Source organism: Mugil cephalus, chromosome 23 (assembly GCF_022458985.1).
Source record: "Mugil cephalus isolate CIBA_MC_2020 chromosome 23, CIBA_Mcephalus_1.1, whole genome shotgun sequence".
In the NCBI taxonomy this organism is placed as follows: domain Eukaryota; kingdom Metazoa; phylum Chordata; class Actinopteri; order Mugiliformes; family Mugilidae; genus Mugil; species Mugil cephalus.
The window spans coordinates 10,563,430-10,586,064 of NC_061792.1; the positions used below are offsets into that span (position 1 = coordinate 10,563,430).

The 22,635-nt window shown below is 44.2% G+C and overlaps 1 protein-coding gene across 5 annotated transcripts in view; it reads right to left on the minus strand.

The window, feature by feature from the left end:
* Window positions 1–2,151: 2,151 nt before the first annotated feature.
* Window positions 2,152–22,635, minus strand: part of LOC125000808 (beta-1,3-galactosyltransferase 1-like) — a 101,613-nt gene continuing 81,129 nt past the window's right edge. For 4 of the 5 annotated variants that reach the window (XM_047576499.1, XM_047576495.1, XM_047576496.1 and 1 more), the window contains one exon: window positions 2,152–4,146. In XM_047576499.1, the coding sequence (XP_047432455.1) occupies window positions 2,960–3,946 (987 nt within the window). In that variant the 5' untranslated portion in view covers window positions 3,947–4,146 and the 3' untranslated portion in view covers window positions 2,152–2,959. Of the gene's footprint in view, window positions 4,147–12,340; window positions 12,463–22,635 lie in introns of all 5 variants that reach the window. The other variant, XM_047576498.1, reaches the window with a different exon arrangement.

Here is a 22,635-nt window from a genome sequence, read left to right on the forward strand (position 1 = left end):
TAATCAGCTGCTTTTCATTTTCCCCCAGCTTTAGCCTTTTTAAATGTTCCACCACTGGGTTGTTTGGCCAATTACGGAGCAGGCTTTCTATTACTCAGCATATTGTATCAAACTGCACATGCCATAGGGGGGTGATCAGGCAAATGCAAAACCCCGCACTGAGGATAAGGCGCTGTGAATAACAATTATTCTACACGTATACTACTGGGCGGATGATGCTTGTACATTTTCTGGAAGAAAATAAAGTCATTAACTGATAACGTACCGTGGCTGCTGGGGGGGATAAACTCCCTTCTTTTCCACACAATAAACCTAAAAAGCGACCTAAGCCGACCCACTGGCACAATTATATTTTAGTTTGGGAAAGCTGTTCCAGAAACTGATCAAAAAAGGAGCGTTAGACGCCACGACGCCAACCGGGAGTAGCTTTTATTGCGGAGAAATCACAACAGCGACGGTGTGTTTTCTGCCTACGAGCTCCCATAAGGGTTTCAAGCGGAACTGTTTGAGGTGGGAGCGCTTCCCACATCCTTGTGTTTGTCTTTGCAAAAAGCGCAGAACAGAAGACATTTATTTATTTATTTTTTTCATTCCTCCCGAAACGAATCCCGCAGGATTGACGCCGGCTCCCTTTGGGTGACGGCGGCGCCAGGAACAACAAAAGCTTCACAAATCGCAACCCCACACCTGTTGGCATCAGAGGCTGTAGAGGCTTAATAACAGTGACGCGTATTTGTCCACACGCACGCTATTTTCACCACATTTTTCTTACTCTTTGAACTCAAATTCATGTATTTCAGCTTTTCTTTTTTCTTTTGGATGAATAAAAGTGTTAGATATTTTTATGATTTCACCAGCATCTCTGCAGTGGTGACACAGGGCCTGCAGCTACATCATTATGAACACATTATTAGACTCCACAGAAATATCCTGCCTGACCTCATGTGCCCATTTCCAGTCTTCTCTGGTCCCCTGGTCGATGCTGCCGGCAAATACAACAAGTGAAAAGTCCTAGTCGACTCACACTGGCTGCTGCACATTTCTCAGTGTTGTACGTACACATTTTCATTGCATGCAAAAATCAAAAAAAGCAGTAAGGTGGCTGTGCAACTGTGGACTGAATAGGCTTGCGGGGAACCAGCGTGTTATATGCAGCCTTGTGATTGGTTCAGCAGCATTAGGGGCGGAGCCTGTTGAAAGATAACATCTTCAGCCTCCATTTTGTCCTTTTACTAAAATATGTTAATGTGTATTTAAAGAAATTTAAATTTGTGGGAGAAATTTTAAAAAAATGTATAAAAAATGTCTAATCAACCAAAAATTTTGCGAGCCACCTATGCTATGCACCTATGGTCTAGAGCAGGGGTCTTCAACGTTTTCCTTAAACTGATGGAGGGATGAAGTAGGGACCCCCTACCTACTATATGTGTTATATGTTAAACTCAGCCTAATGCTGTTTATAAATATACATTATTATTATAATTTTGTATTCAGTATTGAACTATGCAAATAATGCAGAGGTCCAAATATTCTTTTTTGCAACAGTAGGGTGGCCCTGCTGAAAGATTGTTGGGGAAAATAAAAAATGTATAAAAATCAATCATTTTGCCCCCCTGCAGTACCTCCACAGACCCCCTAGGGTCCGTATATCCCCTGTTGAAGGCCTGTGCTCTAGACTGACAAACAAAATATGAATGTTTTATTTTGACACAACCTCAAAAACAAACCCAAATATTCAAATCAGCGATTCCTCTCGTTATGGTGATAAACAGGCATTCAGCTGCAAATTAAACAGACGCCGTGTTTGATTCAATAACACGTTGCGAGAGTCTGCTCGGCGCTCACCACCAAACACCTGCGCGGGAAAGACGATGCCTCTCCCCGCGTCACGCTGAGATTTAGGTGGCGCTCGGTTCCTCGCCCGTCGGTGACTGGTTGGGAGCTTGGGAGCTTCAAATCGAGCACAGCTGCTGCAGCGAACAGCCAGTCCTAATGAGACACTTCTGTGGCTCACGTGTCCCCTCGGAGGGTAATCAAGCTCTTTTATATACACGCACGAGTATAGTAACTTCCAGTTTATGTGCATTAAATCTAGCAGAATATGAAAAAACTTTTTTTTTTTAAAGCTTAGTGTAATAAATACAATGTAAAGCCATATAAAAGCAGTTTATTTAATCTCCGGTAATTGAAAAGAAGAACCAGACAAAGGTGTGATGTTTGTCCTCGGTATACACTCATCTGCTCCCCTTCATGTTTGAGTAATAGAAAATATAATAGTCCGCGGTCGGCTCACAGCACTGCCTGAGACACATAACTGCACATCACACATCAACAAAAGTTACATTCACCTGGGAATGCAAGAGCAGCCGACGTCTCCACTCTGATTCTGTTTGAAGGAATTATTCTCCGTTGTAAGAAAATATGTCTGATTCTGGAAAGAGCATTACAGAGTTTTTGGCTCACTGATATATATGTATATATATATATCTTGTTGAGTTCCTGGCGTGGGATGATACACTTTTTTTTTTTTTTTTAACGAGTTGTCACAACCATGGTCCCTCATTGGCGGTGCCAGACAGTACACCCAACATTAACACCTTGTTCAGAAAGTACAACAACTGAAAAATACATGAATTACATTCATTGTAAGAGTTTGCGATCGTCCCAAAGGGGAGGACGTTTGGAAAACATTTTTTTTTTTCCCCAAATGTGCCTTTGAGTTAGCACTGAAATGTTTTGAAGGGATAGAGGACAAGCTAATACGGAGAACTTTGCTTTGGCCTTGCTCTGTACAGATTCCTGGCAAAGCCGTCAGCGGCGGGACAAAGCCAGAGATGCTTCGTCACTGCTATGCCCTTCAGCTCAGCGCTACGTGCCGTACAGTCCTTGCCAATGCTAATGGCAGAGAGACAGGACATTCAGTTCCTCCCCGGTTCTCTCAGTGGCGCTAACAGTCCTGCTAACACTTAAGGTGTTTCTTGCTGGTCATGTCGTTCCAGATGCGGTGCATCTCCTCGGGGGAGATCTGGTGGACGGTGACGACCCGGCGGTAGCGGCACAGGCTGTAGGCCATCTTCCAGTGGTTGAAGCCGCTGTTCTGGAAGGGGTGGATGCCTAGTTTCCGGAGGCACACGCCGACGTACACGTCCTCCAGGTGCAGCAGCCTGGTGTGCAAGGAGGTCTTGTATATGAGCTCGGCCACGTCTGCTGAGAAGACATAGCCGGTGCCAGAGCAGAAGGGTGGGTACTTGCTCTCTGGGTACAGATCCCTGGGCATGTACCACTTGCTGCGCATGTCTCTTATTGGCCCGCCGTTGATGACGTAGCCAGTGAAGTACCTCCTCCTGGGTTTGGTGGTGGGCTTCAGGAGGTTGTAGATGAGGTTTTCCATGTTGACGAAGATGTCACTGTCCGTCTTGAGGACGTACTGAGCCTTGGAGCAGAAGGTGGCCACCCAGCGCATGCCCATCAGCGTCTTAAGCGTCAGGTTGTGGTAAGAGTCGATAAAATCCTCCACCACAATGTCATGAAAGATCTGACTCTCCTGCTCCACCATCTGGTTGAGGACGGGGTCGACGCTGCGGCCCAGCAGGAAGAGCGTGACCACGCGCACGTCCGGGAACGTGGTCTCGTCGCCCCATGTCTCTCTGATGGCCTGGCGGGCGTCGAACTCCTTGTGCGTGGTGCTGATCAGGATGACGAGGAAGGGCGGCTCCGGCTCGCACTTCTTGTCCTCGTTGATTATGTAGCCGAAGTCGTGCGGGTTGAGCGAGCGCGTGCGGATGTTGCTGAAGGTGGTGTTCTTGGTGGCCTTGGGCGCCTTGCGGATGGGGATGGTCATCTGGCCCATGTAGGAGGACGAGGGGCGGGACACACTGAGGTACCACAGAGCGCTGGCCCAGCAAACCACTGTCAGCAAGTATAAGCAGGAAACCTTAGAAGGCATCGCTGGTCACTCGGTTACCAGTGGCAGCAGTAGTGTTGGAAAGGTTGAGGCCACGCCCCCATGGGTTGTGTCAGATCCGGCGGTGCAGCGTGGGGCTGCCTCCGCAACGCCGCGGACATCAATTGCCTAGCGTTGCGACGGACGAAGGGCGTCCACAGCCTCATCGTGCGCCATCGCAGCCAAACTCTCGGTGACAGCGTCTAGAAAAGATGAGGGAAAACAGACATGAATCAAAGCGGCAGCAGTGAGATAAGCAGGTGTAACTTCTAGAGTGCTGTAGCTTATAGTTGCGCGAAACACTTTATCTTCCCTATTCATTAAAGTCCATAACATCAGTTTAGAGGCTGTGCAGACGACTCCCTGCCTCAGCCGGTTACCCTATCACTCCATCACTGCCTCCGACGAGAGAGCGCCGCGCTCTGAAGAAAGCAAATATTCCCAGTGAAATATCTCCACTCTGGAGGCCCCGCTCCGCCTGCACACTGACCACTTTCTGTTTGCAAAAGTTGTTTATCTCCCTCTTTATCCCCTCTGGACCAAACACAGCCTGGCAAACCAGAGGATATAGGGAGGAGGAGGGAGGTGAAACAATCTTGTGGGGAAAAAGATTAATATCCACTTCCTCTCGTTCGCCCTCCTCGTCGATCCTTTCCACACCTTCGACTTCAGGCTCAGACGTGTGGAATTAACATATTTAACCATGAGAGCTGACCACACCGAGGTGGACCATAAGGATGGAGGTAGATGCTTCTCCTGTGATGTGGCCGTCGTCCTCTTCTTCTTCTTCTCATTTTTTTTTTATCTATGTAACTGAACCAAAAAAAAAAAAAGATAATATCAGACGTTACTCGCGCTCTGAGCCGCGATAAGAGCAGCTCATTTTTTATTTTTTTTTTCCTCTTCTTTTCATCAGGACTTTTCTCTTACCCCTCCCCTCCTTTTTTTTCCCACCATCTCTTCCCTCTCTTTCTGGGGCAGAGTCATCAATCTCACGGTCCAGTAGAATCCATCTCATCACGGCTGCTTTTCCACTCCTCCTCCACCTCCTCCTTTCTATCTTCTCAATCACTCTCTCCTCTTCTCTACTCCACCGGGTGCTTGATCCATCTTTATACGTCTCACTACCCTCCTCCACCTCCGCCTTCCTATTGTTTTTGTCTGGTTTCACGTAGCGCCTTTGTCTTCTCTGCGTGCCATTATTTTATTTTTTTATTTTTTCCCAGAGCTTGACTCCAATTTATTGACAGCTTCTCCCGCAATCCGTCTCCCTAAAGCCACTCGATCTCCTCCTCTCGTCCTCCCTCTCACCCAGACAAAAATCACTAAGCCACCACACTCTTCCCCTCCGCCTCGACCTCTTTCCCTTCCTGCCCACTCTGCCTGTCTCGCACGTCGGCTTGTTTCCACCTCGAGGAGGGTCTGTGGGTTTCATAATCCTCCAAAACAACTTTACGCTCATTTTTTTATTTATTTATTTATTTATTTTTTTTTCCCCCCCGGGAGCTCAGATTAACCCTCTTTGTCGATGCACCTCACGAAAATCCCGAGACCCAACTTCCCCCTTGGAACAAATTGAAAGACGGCTATATCATTTCATGCCGCCGTGTCACTTTGAATTATATTAGTGCTCAGAAGACGCAGTCTGGTGAATACGTAATACTTCCAAGGGAACATCAGGGCTAGCAAAGGTGGGGGGGGGGGGGGGGGGGGGGGTGGGGGGGGGGGTGATGCACCTGTGTTTTGCCAAATTTGCGAGTTGATTTAGAACAACTCATTTCCAAATGAAGGACGTAGGATAATGACGCCGCAGTTAATTGTGCTGATGTTGTTAGAAATAGTCTAGATCAGTGCAATTTAACCATTTAATTCACTGCAGATCATATTCTAACCCTAAACTGGAAAATTTACATCCTAACATTTAATATTAGTTATTATTATTTACTGTTTTTTAAGTCCTTGGTTCGTATTTAGGACGCTCTCCACTCTACAATCCTGCAGTGATTCTCCACCTTCATGAAGGTTACGATGTTATTACTTGATGTAAGCTTAGAAAGGTGTCAAAGCCTCGCAGCTTTAAATGGGGTGGGGTCACCGAATTAATGGGCACGTATAACGAATACTGAATTAAATAGACACATCATGAAGATGCTTTATTGCAGTTTACTGGCTGCCGTGATAAAAAAAAAAAAACTAAAACAGGAACCTGATTATGACTCTAATTTATTGAGTTGTGTTCAAGTCACCCTTGTTAAATGTGAAGCTAAAGACGTGACAGCATAACACTTTGGATGTGACGCAGAGCTTTTAAAGGTTTTTGTAACTCGGCGTCTTTTACTTTGAAAAGCTCGCTGTCTCCCATCAGTTTAGTTTTCCTCACGTTTTCGCTTTTATTTTGAAAAGGGATCCCTTACCCTCCTCCTCCTTATTGTTGCTTTCACCTGTCTTTTGTCTGCGTGCTCGTCCTCTCCCTGTTACCCCATCAGACCCGTGCAGTTACAACCCTTTTATTTCCTCTTGTCTTTTGTCAACTCATCCGATGACTTCCTGCATGAGCTCCCAGACTCCTCGTGCCCTGGTTTTCAATTCCCTTTTTGTATTGTCCTGTTTTTTATTGTGTTGGTTGTTGACATTCGTGAAGGAATACATACAAACATACATCGCTGTGATTATAATTTTTTTTTATCATCATTTTTTTCTGATTAAATGAGAAAAAGTGTCTTTTTTTCCCCTCTCTATTGGGATTCACGCTCCTTCTCTTTTTGGATTCATTTCCATTTCTATCAAAGTTTTTTTTTTTTTTTAATCAGCGTCCTCTCGTCTCGAGTAGTCGGCCCTCAGATCTCTCCTCTCCTGTGAACAGCTTATCTGGATAGATGCGTTGCTACGGTTACCAAACAAATGAATGTAGCTACATTCCTCACAGATCACACGTCTAAGGTGGTTTCTTTGTCCCTTCGCAGCCATAAGATGGATTTAGATTCAGAATAAAAGATAAAAATCACACCAACTAACATCGTAATGTTAGTTTGTTTAACAGAGTTTAACTAAGTTGCATCCAGTAGGTTTTACTATCACCTCCAGGCACGTTTGGGGAAACGCTTTGAAGAATAAAAAACACAAATCCTTCTCACAGTGTTTGAAACCTTGAACGAGCCACGAGAAAAGGGTTTCCATCAAAATCTGAAAACAGGCTCCTAAGTGTGGGTCGACTGCCCGGAGCAGCTTGAAGACAATTATTTATTTTTTTTAGTGGAAGAAAATCAAGATGAAAAACCAAAAAAAGGGGCAATAATATGAGTTTGAACTAGTACCGGCTGGAGAAAGGCGACTCGGAACTGCATCAGTGTGGCATAACATTATGACCACCTGCTTTATATTGTGCAGTCTTCTACTACTACTACTACTACTACTACAGCCACTGTGCTGCAGGTCGCCATGACAGCCCTGCCGATTAAAACCCCGAGTGCGAAACACAGCGTGACGGCCACAACAGCCATTAACACGTGAAAAGTGTGAGAGGGTGAAAACAAAACAAAAAACAATACATTTACAGTTATTATTACAGTTATTATTAATTCTCATTCACGGGGCTTATTGATAACAATCTGCCAATCTGAGCCGGTTGTCATGACAGCGCGGTGACAGGCCATAGGGAGGGAAAGAGAAGGAGAGACTGGGAAGGAAAGGAAATGAAGGGTGTGGAGAGAAATTAAGTGTTGTACGCCAGCGTTAAGTGCTAAATGTTTTGAGCCTAGTGCTATTTATAAATATGCATTATTATTAACATTTTGCATTCAATATTAAGCTGTAAAAATAGCACACGTAGCAGTAGTAGTCAAGTCTTAAGAATAACTCAGTGGATCTCTGACACTGAAAAGGAAAACAACTATTTATTTTTACTCAGCTCCTCCTCTCGTCATACATTTCTTGTCTCTGAGTCTATGATAGCGCTGTGATGCTATTCTCTACCGGGTTAAAATAGCTCCTCTAGAACCGCGGGCGACTGTTATGCAGCTGGTGTCACAACCAGCTGTTCATGCACTGTGACGAGTTAAGTAAAGGCTGGTTCGTCAGCATTTATGAATTCGCCGAGGGTCTGAGTGACGTCAGTTTCGTCACGTCTGCAGAGGATGTGTGCAGACGGAAAATTAAACTGGATGCAAACCTTCGCACTAAGCAAAGCAACTCTTTTTCTCTTCACAACTTGCTGAAAAGTTAATACACAGGATAAGATGTTACAGTCCCTTGAGCCAAGAGAAGAAACCAACCAGCAGGATAGCAGTCAGCTACCAGCTAGCAACCCACAAGAAGACACCAGCTAACTAGCCTAGCCAACGCAGTATGCGTCACATTATTGGGGTTTTCAAGTGGGCTCCTCCCTTTACCGATGTTTTGTTAAGTTAATTTCATGACACTTCAGGAAAGCTTATTCGTCAGTACGTTTACATGCACGTGAAAAAAAAAAAAAACGAATTATTGCCTTAATCTGAATTTAACTGGACAACTTAAGTGCATGTAAACATTTTCTCCAGCATGAATGTGCCTTAATTGAACTTTAACTGGACAATGCATGTTCACACTATTATCCATCTTATTGTTGTTTGAAACAACAACTGAAGCATATTAACCCACTGACAAGACACATATCGCCACCTAGTGTGGGGGAGGAGGACATGTTCCCGTTAGTTATTCTGTTCTTTGCATGTAAACTGGGACAAGGACCGCATTCAGAAAGTCGAATTTGAGCTTTAGCTTGATTAAGCTGTGCTTGTAAAAAAAAAAAAAACACACACTGAATGAGTTCGAGGAGTTGCTGCTGCCACCGAGAGATTAGCTTAGCCCTTTTTACTGATATTCAGTAAACTGTGTACCAGACTAACTTATCTGTGCACAAAACCTCGACTGTGTAGGAGCGTCCTTTCCACCGAAACCATGAATTTCTGGAAAACCGATAGTAACCGATGTACCACGTCCACTGTTAAACGGTCATGCGTTAAAGACGCCTGCAGTAACGTAGAATTAAAGGTGGATAAATCTGACTGTTTTATCGTATTTCTGTCTGGGTCGGTTTGGCAGGAAGGTTGCAGGTTTTTTTTTTTTTTAAAAGACATAAATCACCGCCTGTGTTGTCTTTACAATCAAGTGACCTCTAGTAGCTGGAGCAAACAGCTTGAAGGCTGCAGAGATCAGGGAGTTTCAGTCTCGTTTAACGTTGCACCCAATAATTGATTGCAGTCATTAGTGCAGCGTGGAGTGACCTTGCTCGCGGGGGAGGGAGGGTCGGGAGAACGATGGCTGTGAGTCAGCGATGTGGTGGGGGGTGGGGGGTAGCAAAGGCAACACAGAGCTGGTTTAATAGCCTCTAATGTGTGCTGTCTTTGTTGCTTCGGAGGTACGTGTGATGAAGAGAGGAGTTCACGGGGGCTGATGTATCCGAAGGTAAATAAATCATAACCGGAGCTGGAGGGGGTGACAGCTCACACTCCACGTTGCGGGTTTTAGTGACTGACAGGGAAACACAAGCGGCCTCCGTCGCTGGAGGTTTTGAAAGCTGCTGATTTAAGCACCGCTGTCAAAGTGTTTAAGTCTTTACATTGCAGCGCTAAGATGTTGGTAATAATATTTCAAAGCGAGGCATGACCCGTGAATATGTGGGTAATTGCTTTTTATGTGTCAGGGTGGGAAAAAGAAAATATATCAAAGTACTCAGGAAGTGAATTATTAATAATTTTTTGTTAATATTTTTTTGTATCAAACACACTTGCCCCTGCCAGTGTATGTGATATTATCTTAGAGAGCCTCAGGATGCAAGCAGGTGTGTTTGTGTGCTAAGTTTTTTATTTTTTTTTTATGCTTTATGGCTTTAAACTCCAACACAAACCAAGTCTGACGCTGATATGAGCTGCCCGTAAATCAACACCTTATCTCAAGCTCCTGCTGTTCAGTATGTGATAAAGCTCAACAGGAGGTTTATAATTGTCACCAGTAAAAAATAAATAAATACAAAAAGAGAGGAAAATGCTCTTCTGTCCTGTGTTTGATCCTCTTTTCCTCCAATCTTCTGCCAAGCCCAAAACCCATTATGTCGGGTTCTAAACATTCAAAAGAGGAATTAACGCGTGAGGAATTTAACCGGAATGGCCAAATTGGTTTGCATCCCCACCTAATGAAAGAGGCACAATTAAAATGTCAGAGCTGGAAGCCTCCCACTGCGGCGCTAGCTCTTCTCTTTGTCTCCCGGATAATATGAGAGTTACTGATGGTGGACTGGCTGGCCGCGTCGTCCCGCACCCGAGGTTCCACGGGCCGGCCACCGTGGGCTTAAACGGAAGAGCCCGTGAATGCAAAGCAGCTTAGGAGTGACAGAGGAAATGGGATATCAATAGCGGCCAACAGATTTGGCTGCTGCACAGGAGCCCGATGCTCCGTCCACAACTTCTGCGCCGACTTGAGCCAAAACAGTGCGGGAGCGTGGCGGCTTACGGGCTTTTAGGAAATTTGCAGAGTTGCAGAGACGCTGTAATAGTTGCTCAAACTGCTTCAAAGTCTGCCTTGTTTTCTGAAGTGCATGCCCGAAATAACACTTTGTGCGCTTGCGATCTATCAGCAGCTCCCATCAAGCCGGAGCTTTCGTGCAGGTTGCGCGGCCTCCTCTGCCGAAGCACAGCTGCATTTTTTCAACATATCAGAGTAAACCAACAAGACCAGGTGTGCAGGGTTTGTTTTGCAGCGTCGCGAGCCGCCAAGAAAATCAGCGCTAAGGTTCTTGCGAGGACGCTTTGAGTGCAAACAACTTCTGCCGGCTCCCGCGCACTGAATTCTAAAGCTCCCTCATAAATTGTAAATGACAACCTGATTCATGCAGGTAATACATTTCACTACTGTCAGACTGGGTGACATTGTGGTTGTGCACTATTCAGGCTCGGTGCTGCAGCGGGTTGACTGGGTACGATGCTCCGAGGAGAAGACCCTGGAGTTATGGTGATAGCACTGACGCGCACACAGGAGCTGTAATTAGTTGTTACTTGATAGCAGCTGGTGGACAAACACTTGGCTAGCAAGGAATCAGGGTACAGGAAGCAAAGGTGGGAATAACCTTCATAGATCTGGCCATAGATGTCGCAGACGTATAGCGCTGGTGAAATGTATCATCTGTAGTCACTAGAGAGCCTCGGAGCCTGGGGCTAGCAGTGTGTTTTTAAAACTTCTACATTATCCAGGGCACAGTAATGCTGAGCGTGCACTCTCAGCAATTCAGCAGCGGGCCAGCCTCACATTTTGTACACTCACACCTGAGAGCTGCTCGGATCCTCAGTATGGGCGGCCATTTGCCGCCATCAGATGGCTCAGCATCCCTGCGGTGAGGTGATTCAGCTGTGAACGCTGTGCACAGGGGGACGGCGATGGAAAGTGCCGGGTAAAGTTACATTTCGATTCTATTTTAAACCCACCGCTCTCTTGTGGGCTGTTAGCGCTGCTCGGAAACGAGTGTAATATTATGATATGTTACCACTACTTCACCTTATGCACTCTCAAAGTGGTCAGGGTTTGATACAAGACAACATTAAGACCATCTTGTGACGATTCAGTGCTCTGCCTCTCTTTTTTGTAGCACCCACCGCGACCAGAGGTCCAAATTCACCAGATCCCGAACTGATCATGGAGGACTCTCCCCCTCAACCCCCACTAACAATATTCTGTTACTGTCACAAGACCCATGTCCATTATCTGATATGTCACAACTGTTGAGACCTAGACAATATGATTGGTGCATGGATGGACCAAAGTTGGAGTCAGTAGTTGTAGTACAGCTGTCTGACCTTAATTCAACTTCCTGATTTAAGTACGGCTCTTGGAAAGAGTACGTTCTCTGTGATTTAAGCATCACCTCTAAATCATGCGTCTCGGCAGATGCTGCAGGAGCCTCGTGTAAGTCCGGAGAACAAACCGAGAAGGAAATCAATATGGCAGCAGCCTGCAGCGGAAGCGCAGACACGCCACGTAGAGCACCAGCCTCTCAAACCCGCCCGTTCAGTCATTTGTCACCTTCCTCTGCTTTGCTTCTCTCTGTTTTCAGTTGAACCCCAGCCTCAAACCTGAGGAGTGTCTACGGGAGCAGCAGCTGCAAGTCTCTGATGGGGCTCTGGGGGGGTGGAGGCTCTGATTTTATTTTCCTTTCGCTACAGCAAAAGCAATAAATCAGTTTTCCAGAGTATTGTGGGAGTACAATATCCTGTGACAAAAGCTTCCATCTAACGCATCAAACTACACAAAGCAGGTGCACACGGTAAATAAAAAAGGTGATAATAAGAGCGCGACAGTCGCAGATGAATAGACAGATGACATTTTCAAAGCTGGAGATGTTAAAGTTACGACTTATGTTACCGCACAGACCTTCCTCCCTCCGTCATTCTCCTTTGTGCATATGGCAATGGTTTCTGTGAGGACAAAAAGGCCTCAAGCAAGCAGGCACTCAGCAGCATGGGAATAAGGCGATTCATATGAAGTGTTGCACTCTAAAAAAAGAAAGAAAAAAAAATGAAGCAAGCGTCAGTTCAAAAAAAGTGCCACTTTAGTTCTTGATGAATAGCGCAGGATTTCAGATAAGTGATTTTCCATTCTGGACACAAATGGGCAATTCAGGCACTTAGCTGATGAAATTAGATCACTTTTAAATGCGCCGTCATCATCCCTGCTTTAAAAGCAATGATGGACGATATCAGGTGAGAGGTACGAGCACAAAAAAAACAAAAAGAGAGTTGGGATTAGGGTGTATTGCTTTGCTTTAAATGAAACCAAAACAACAAAATCACTTTTCTCTTTTCTCTTTTCTCTTTCAGTTTTTCTACTGGGCATTTTTTTCAAAAACTTTGTAAGACATTAACAGCCAGCCACTAGGTCTCTTTGGTGCTGCTGGTTTTGTGGGATAAAATCGTTTCCCAGCACAGCACAGAGAGTTTACTGAGGCACCCAGACTAGTGTGGGTTGCTCCTGTGTCAATCAGTATTGGTACTGGTGGTTGTTTTCCAATAGATCCCGCAGCACAAGCTCCAGAATTCATTGACAGCCCTCCTAGCAGCCACTAGTAGAAGCAGCAGTCGCACCCTTCTCAAGAAACACAAGTAAGTTTTAACGTCTCTAATGTTCTACTCAGAGAAACAAACTGTACTCTGCTGAGGAGGTGGCGTAGGCTGGATTTAGCCGCCTACTAGAGTCGAGTGTGGAACTGGTGCTGCATGGAAGTGTGGAAGTCTGTGACAGGGAGATTGGTTCTGTGCTGAAAGAACAAGAACTGCACCAGTCCTCCGTTGGTTGAAAAGCCATAAATGTTGGCTTGCCGCCTGCTACTCTACCTCATTAATGCAGGCTGCTTTACTGGTGGCTGCAGTTGACCTCCTTCAATATTAAGATATTCAAATAATACACAGGTTCAAATATTCATTATTATTTCAACAGTTGAGTGTTTGAGGGGGCAAAATTTAAATTAAAAAACAATTTAAATATATATATATATATGTCTAATCAGCCAAAGATTTTGCGACCCCCTTGCAGTACCTCCGTGGACCCACAAGGGGTCGCAAACTCCCTGTTGAAGACCTAGGAGCTAAACCCGATCCTTTTCGTCGTTTTGCCGCCACATAGTGGCCACATTATAAATGCCGAAATAATAATAAAGAACTTTTCAAAATCAACATTACCAAGTGCTGCTTTACAGCAACAACAAAACGTGCAATTTTAATATGGGTGCATGAAATCATGCTAATAAAAGCAATAAAATGCTAAAACTACAGTTAAGAACTTCATTAAAATCTTAGTTCAACTGCAAAAGTTGTCACTCATCCACGTTTTAATCCCATGGTGGCTAAATGTGCTCATCATGTCTGGTAGATCTGAATATCATCAGCATAAAAATATATGGAAAATAAATTGGGTCCTAGAACGGATCCCTGAGGCACACCGTGCACCAAATTACTGATAGATGACTTAAAATACTTCACAGAAACATAAATCCTTCTGTCTGATAAGTACGAGGCGAACTAGTAGAGGGCTGTCCTTGGTAATCCCGGAGTACCAGGCTTTGAAATGCGTTTTTCGTTTGTAGCCCAGAGAGGAGCGGTTTACACACGTTTCTTTTCTTTTCTTTTCTTTTTGTTTTCTCTGGAGAGTTTGCAATGAAAGGCAGACTGAAAATTGGTCTGTACTTTCGAGGTTGTGAGAAATACAATAGATCTGCATAAATAAGAACTTGAACAAACCTATTGCTAATGAGAGCATTCACTTGCATTCATCAGATGACTCATAAACAGAAAACACACAACACGGGCAAATAACCGCAGTAAAATATGTACGCTGGTTCTTGGTGTTTTCATCAGATGACAGATAGCTCTGCAACATTAAAAGGCCATTTGCTTGCATTATTATTTATTTTTTTGCATCCACTACGAGCACCAATTAGCACACGTCTGCACACAAATACACAAAATGTACTCTCCACAGTTTTCAGTGGAGAGCCTCCCACGTTGTGGTCTAATATAATGAAGCTAATTAACTCCTGCACTCCCGAACAGGCGCGTTCCTCCACACACATTATTCACATGAGCTAATGCACCTATGGAAACATCTGGAGGGAGCTGGCGGGGGCCGGGGATTAACACCGGTCCAAACATACGCGCGTATCCGCTGGCAGTTTTCCACCGGCGCGCTTCGCCCAGCTGCAGAGCCCCAGCCTCTATCAGTGGGAAAGGGGGAGGCCGAGGAGTTATCGGAAAACACCATCTCGGCGAAAGGCAGACGGGCGCGGCGTAGAACAGGCTGAACACATCCCATTATACAGCAGGGCACAGACAACTGCACCTGTCTAGATAACACTCACACTCGCGCAACCCCAGGCTACAGCGATGAGGGGGGAGGGAACGCACACGATGCAGAGGCAGAGACACTCAGGTTTTTTTTTTTATTATTTTTTTTTATTTATCTAACGTGTTCATGCGCGGGTGTCCTCCTCTGTGTCTCCGCGTAGAAAATAAAAACTTTAGTCTTCATTTTTCTTACTTGCACAAACAGGTGCACACACACACACCTGCTCCCAGAGCTGACAGAGCTCCTCTCAGGTGCTCTGTTGAACTTGAGAGCCGAGTAGATGCCAGATGAAGGGTCCAGTGGTAATTACCTTGTCTTGCAGCCTGTCCAGTGCTCTCTCGCACACACTCACACACACACACACATATATCCACGCCACTGCTGATGACAGCGCAGGCTGAGGACATGCAGCTTCAGCACTCCTTCTGGTAAATAACACTCCTCCTACACACAGAAGGTCCTCATCCTCTGATGAACTGTTTCCACGTGTAGCTGCTGCACTGCACAGGTGGAAATAATGACCCGCATGCATTTCTTTTTATGTTTACATGTGCACAAATTGGCGTATAAGGGGAGGGGAGTTGTGCAGGACTTTAAAAAATGCACTGCATGCACCGATCTGCCACAACATTACGACAGGAGAAGTAAATAACATTCGTCATCTTGTGACAATTCACTGTGCTGCTGGGATACTTTTGCACCTGGTATTCATTCACGTGGATGTTACTTAGAGATCTAGACCCCATAGCAGTGACACGCCTTGATGCGCAGCAGCCATCCACAGCAGGGTGCAGGCACACATATAAAAAAAATGCTTTAGGAACAACTTGGAAAAGAAAAAAAAGAAAGAAAGCATGCAATTATATCAGCATGGAGCAGATTATCAAAGGAACCGGGGCTGAGTCGGTATTAATGTGGCGCTCTCGATGAAATGCTCGGTGACACAAAAGAAGCATGGAATCATAACATCCAGTTCTCCACATTTAAAGTGACTAAAGATATAATTACCCACAACTGGAAATGACTAAATGGATATCTATAATCAGCTTATGTTGTTTGCTAAGGCCACAGCTTTTAGTGGCAGCTTAATTGAAGCTGACAACCTGCACAAGCTTAATATTAGATGCATTCAGGTACTGAAGTAAAAAGCCTGCTTTATATTAACATCTTATTTGCTTAGCGGCTTCCTATGGAGGTTTAAAGTGCAGAGAATGAAATGTGCATGAAACTTTTTACAGATATTCTTCTGAAATTGCAATGAAGCAGATTTTAAAAGATAAATTAGTTAATGGGAAAAAATAATGATTAAGGAAATGACATGATGCAGCTGTAGAGGGTTGGTCATCTGTTTCTATCCTCTCAAAGGTGATTGGAGGATGAGTTTAGACTCTGGCGTAAAAGCAAATCAGCTGAAGTTGCTGCTACTTAAATGTTTTCTACAGTGGCGTCTGCAGAAAACTAGTGAATACTGCTGTAAAAGGGATATTGCAGTGTTAGCGTAGTAGCTTTACGACTGTGTTCCACATATGCAACTACTGCGCTGCTCGTAATGTTTAACAGTTGCACTTAGCATTATCCCGTAACTGTCACATACATACACGTCACATAAGAGATTTGTGATCAGCTTAATAAATCTAGTTGAGTTTTTCTAACTGGGAGCTGACTCCACTCTGTTTCTGTTTTCTCTTACAAACAGGTGCAGTGTAGCAGGAACTGTGCTACTGCTAATATCAGCCCCTCCAGCTCCCCGCTCCTCTCCTCTCCTCGTCCCTGATATAATTATGAGGCTGATTAACGCGAGGGAGCATTTGGCAAGTCGTTTATGAATGGCGGGTGATTAAATTTTCATTAGACAGATTTTATTTTCTGTTAAAATACCTCGTTCATGTGATGTTAAAATCCATGACAAGTTATCCGGAAGATTTTGGCAACAAGTTTCACTGACTATACGTTGGTGGCATAAGAGTCTCATTTTTGACACATTTTTTAATTATATTCTTTAAATAATAGGAATAAATAAATAAACTTGAATGAAGGTCCAGACTTATGCCTTTTTTTTAAATATTAGTTTTATTATTTTCTAAAATAATAAAAAATAAAAGAAAACCATTTTGTGACAAGGTATGTCCAACCTTTTGATATTTTTATTATTTTCTACAATAATAAAGAAAACTAGCCCTCGACTAGTTCTCCTCTACAGACAGTGAGGTGTTTTAAGTCATCTATCAGTAATTTAATGCACGGTGTGCCTCAGGGATCAGTTCTGGGGCCAGTTTTATTTCCATCACTATACTATTTAGCGAGAAGGCAAACTTTCTTCATTATTTTTATTCAGTTGGGTGAGAAGGCGTGTCCAAACCTTCTACCGCTGCTGTATGTTGACCCTGATGCCTCACATTTCTGCCGGAATCACAGCAGGTGCTCGCGCCTCTGATGTGTTTGTATGTGGATGGCCTAACAACCGCCTGCCCACGACTGCCTCGGGCCCCTCGAAGCTGAATCCGCTATCTCCTGCCAGCATGGGGTCCGGTCAGAGGTCGTGCTGCCCAGTACGCCCCCGGTAAATAAATGATTGCACCTGTCAGAGTCGCTAAGCTTTAGCTTCATCTGGTCAATTTTTTTTTCTGTTTATTTGTGTGAGAGAGACGGAAAACTATGAACAACAGAAGGGCCGAGCAAGGAGCACATGCTTTTAGCTCAGACTGTCTCCGACCTTAACCCCGGTGGAAACGCAGTGCCAGTATTCACTGTTAGCTCAGCTCGTCAAGACACACTTAAAACCACACCTGTCGGCTCACGCTGCACTTGTTCCAACTTTTAACCTCTGGGAAACTCATCAGCGTCAGCTGGAGGAGCGGCATCAACCTTAAACCGTAGCTATTGTTCATGTCAAAGCAGGCCGGCGGACACACTAAGAGATTAGAGGGACTGTGTGCAGTGTTCGGAGTGTGGGTAAGTGTGTAAGGTGAAGAGGAATTGTAGGACGTGGGTGAGGTGCAGGCACGGTGTGCTTATTTATGTGCTGGCTTTAGAACATGTAGGAGGTAGGACACCGACAAGCAAAAGACATGCACAAACTAATGATGCGCATCCAGCAGGAAGGGAACGGGGAGATTTGTACAACTGCTGTGGATAGTGGCTGACTGTAAATCCAGCGCTATGCGCGTTAATGGCAGCTTTTTCCAAAGCCAGACAGAGGAGCGTGGGTAAAAAAAAAAAAGGAAAAATAAATAAGGAAGGAGGAGAGTGAGAAAGAGATGGGGGAAAAATAACTGAGGGGTCAGAGTAATGGTGCGACTCTAAACCCCAAGTACAGATTTTACTGTCCCAAAGCACAAAATGACCATAATACATCTGCAGTGGCTTTAATGGGATTGTTGATCAATAGCAGTGACTCAACGATTATTCTGCCAAGTGCTGAGGCTTCAACTTTCAAACCTTGTAAATAAAACCCCCATTAGGTGGCTTAACGCCCCTTTAAAGTATTTCTCTAATTAGAATTAGGGAGACATGAAGTGGACAAGTATAAAGTTAAGAAGAGGGAGGAGTGAATCAAGGGCGTTTAATAAGCGTGTTTCTCCTCCTCTGCTCGTAGCGGTGATGTTCGATACCACCGATTTACAGCGATACCGATCTGATACCGATACGTTGTGTAAACCCAGCCTAATGTCTCTGGTGCAAGAAAATACTAAACTTGGAACTTGGAAGTATATTGAGGCTCCATTTAGTCTACTATATAGTTGAACTAATAAAACAACAGAAAACTCAAGCAGAGACACAATCATACAAAACATATGAAATACTGCTTCAGTCACTTTCAAGAAATAATTAAAAAGATGAGACTATTAAAAATAAATTGTTTTTTAACTATTAAGAACTACTATAAAGTGAAAACCTGCATTTTAATTCTTTAGGAACAAATTGTTCCTAAAACTCCTCAGGTGTTTCACAAGGTTTGTGTGTTGCCACAACTCAGTGGTTACTTTCCACTGTGTTCCTACATTACCTCGAATGGCTGAAGTATCGAGAGTATCGATAGTTTGATTTGTGAATCGACTTGACGGCATAAAGACCTGGTCTCGGAAGTATCGATATGTCGGTATCGATCCGCACATCATGAGGCCGCTTAAATTTTGGGTTGCGCCGTGAAAACGTTCGTCTCACTTCCCACGGCAAACCATAAATGGACACGGAGCCTCTCGTTGCAGCTCGTGCCGGCCCCACAACCACCACTCACAGAAGCTGCAAAGTGAGAAGAAGAAGAAAAGGAATGGAAAAGGAAATGATTGCGTCACATCAACATGTTGTCCTGCAGCAGAACACCGGTGATGTCTCTATAATACTTCATTAAAGGCGTGCGTGCAGACTAGGAATGGTGGACGGGAAAGATGCTTGGTGGACAGCAACGAAAACAACTTTGATTCCCAAAGCAGACACACCGATCATCGTGTTAGCTTTGATTTAAAAAAAAACAAAAAAACAACGTGTGTGTGTGTGTGTTTGTGCCGCACAGTGTCGGCGATGACAGGAAGTGATTCAGCGGCCGTCTCAGTGTTCATGACGGCTGTCAGACGGGAGATCCATCTGTGTGATTAGCTGCTGGACTGGCTGACTCTCGTCTGCGACAGATCGATGCGCGCTGACCCTCCCTACCCCTGTCAAAGATGCCCGCCTGCCTCTGTGTGTGTGTGTGTGTGTGTACTAGTGGAGGACATATGCGGCTCTTTGGAGGAAAACGTCGCAACGTAGACTATAATTTATTTTATTCTATTTCTTCCAGAAATCTAATCCATCAACAGGGCAACAGACAGACTCGGCGAGGATGCAGGAGAATAAATAACATGCCGAGGATGCTCCTTATTCAATGAAAACGATGCATGATGATGGCACCCATCTATTTATCCATCTATAAATACATTTGTTTTTCTTGTTAGGGCTTAATTAAACCAAGAACTGGATTAAAAGTGTTTTTTTTTCCTTCAAAGAAAGTATTCCAGACAAAAAGTCAGCTCGAGGTCAGGTCCATAACTTTAAGCTTCCTTTCAAACCCCTGTTTCCCAGAATCATGAAGACCTCCTACACCTGCGCCTTTGTCAAGTCAGTTCCTCTGCAGCACCTTTTTTATTTTTTTTTTCTCGTCATGAGACAGCAACTTGAAAAGGAGTCACGAAAGAGGATGAAGCTTCTTTTGCAAACCTTTGCTCCAAAATTCGTCTCCACGCCACAAGTGAGAGGTTTTTCCCCTGCCTAAAAATTTAAATACGAAAAAGTAATAGTTAGTCTGACAACAAGCTCTCCACCCACAGTGCGCTGGGGGAAAAATACTAGTTTGGTGCGTACTCTCAAAATGTGTCAATTAAGTTGTAATTTACTGTCCCTCGCACTTATTCTTAAGTATAGCTTTCCATCTGCTGAGGTCGGGAGGCGGGGGAGGACTGTGCGCCACAGCAGCAGCAGCATAGCAGCAACACACACACACCCACCCTCCTCCGTTTTGCACATTCATTTTATCTGTCTGTCCTTGAAAGGTGGACACCCGAGAGTTGTCAACATCTCCTGCTGGTTGCGTAACAGACATTGGGGAAAGGTACATGTTGGACTCCATCAGGTACTTTATCTACCTCCTCTCAGTTTGTGATGCAACGAATCGCCACGTAGACAACAAAAAAAAGAAAGAAAAGAAAGACTTTGTTCTAGATGTCTTAAAAAATAAAATAAAGAAATACGTACAAAGACAAAATTTATTAAAAGTTGAGGAACACAGTCAGCATAGATACTAACATAAAATCAAGAAAAGATGTTATGATATTATGCTTTATTTCCATATGTTTCTTACATAAACTGCTCAATGTTGATGTAAATCGGGTATGATTTTATCCGTCTTCCTTTATTTTTAATGGCGGTTGGAAAACCCTCCTAAAGCTGCATTATCGCCACCTACCGGACTGGAGGGTGAAACGCGAAATTAAACAACAAATATAATATATATATGTTTAAAATCCTTTAAAAATATAATGATGTAGCTGTCATTTGTCTTGCGAATATGATTTGATTACTGTCTTAATGTTTAATGTATAAAAAATACAATAATTCCCTTCATGGATCTGCTAGACGCCCCTAATAAATACAGCCGAGAAATCAAGATGGCGGCGCGCATAGACGCAGCGGCTCATCGGACTACGGAGAGCTACGCGTTTTAGGTTTTCCCGTTTTCGCCTTCCTTTACCTTCTATGTGTTAGTATGAACTGTTTGCCGAACTAGACAGTCCGGGCTAACTACGAGAAGCAGTGCCTGACACCCGCCTCGCCTTCCCCTAGCAGCAGCAACAACAACAACAACAGACTGGATACCTGCACACCTCAGGCTAAAGGATGACCCATCCAGACAACAATGAACTGGGCTACATCAGACTACAGAGATGTACCCAGCTCCCTGGGCCTCAGCTCCTCTTTCTGTAACTTGGACCCCGACTTCTTTCCTGACACCCACCACCCTGAACACTGGAGCCCCCCAGGGCTGCATACTCAACCCACTGCTGTTTGCTGACCCATACCATGCAGAGAGGAGGTACAGATCCAACAACCCCTAATCGTAAGGGGAAACAATGGAGGCTGATATTGACTTCAGGAGCGACAACAATCAATAGCTATGGAGAGGAAGCCCCTTGCTCACACCACCACCACCATGACAACCTTCCACCATCAAGATATTTCTGTCGAGCTGCATCACTGTCTGGTTGAGAGACTGCAGACACAGCAGAGAGGATCACGGGTGTCTCTTTACCCTCCCAGGACATGTACAGGAAAGCCTCCAGTATCCTAAGCGACCTCTCCCACCCCCTCCACCTCCCTTCTACCATCGGGTAAGTGGTGCTATGGCAATTTGAACTCTTAAGCTTTGTCATCGGTACCATGCATCTCCCAATAACAGTATTCATTCATCCATTAATTGTCGTATTGGTAGCTCTTAAACTTGTGTAGCTTTAAACATCAACAATAATGTTGCAGTGTACTAGACAGAGGAGCAAAGTAGTGAAGTGGTAGTTGTAGTTATAGTGTGTGTTGTGGAATAAACACGACTTGAATCTTGAATCTTGGCTGTATATAATGTCAGTCCCCCACAATTAAATCCAAATTGGTTGTCACCAGACTCATATTCTTCTTAAATGCTCAGGAGTTGTCATGGAAACCCATAAGTCTTCTGCACACCATTATTTTATTTATAATTTCTTGTTGACTAAGACGCTGAAATGTACATGCCTCATACCGACAGACCGGCTTTTCAAAGCTATGTACTAATAAACCAATTAAAAAACAGGCAAACAAAATTAAATTAGTAGCACTCATTTGTCTGAGGAAATTTAATGCCAGAGAGTTTTACATAAAAAAGAAACAAAAAAAACACTGTGATGTGCAAATTGACTCACAAGGGCAAATTAAATGCGTGCATATATTTATAAAAAATAAAAAAAATAAAATCTTCTAGCAGAAGTTTAAGTAATGTAAATTAAATATAAGTGAATATATGTGGAAATATGACTGCTTGCAAAGTATCTTTTCCAGATAAGTCCTAATTCTGCAATCCCTGCAAAGCTGTTTACATGGTAAGTGAAAATATATATTTCACTAATGAGTTAAGTTTTCTACTACTGCTTATTCAACCATGCAAACAACCTCCAGTTTTCTGACTGAAACCTAAGTGCTCTACCCAGAGGACAGAGTGTGGTGGAAGGAGAGTCTCCAGTTTCTAAGTGTGGTCCGTGTGAGGAGCGGCAGACTTAACAACTCGGTGAGTCGTGAGCTGAAGTGAGCCGAGAGCTGAAGTGAGC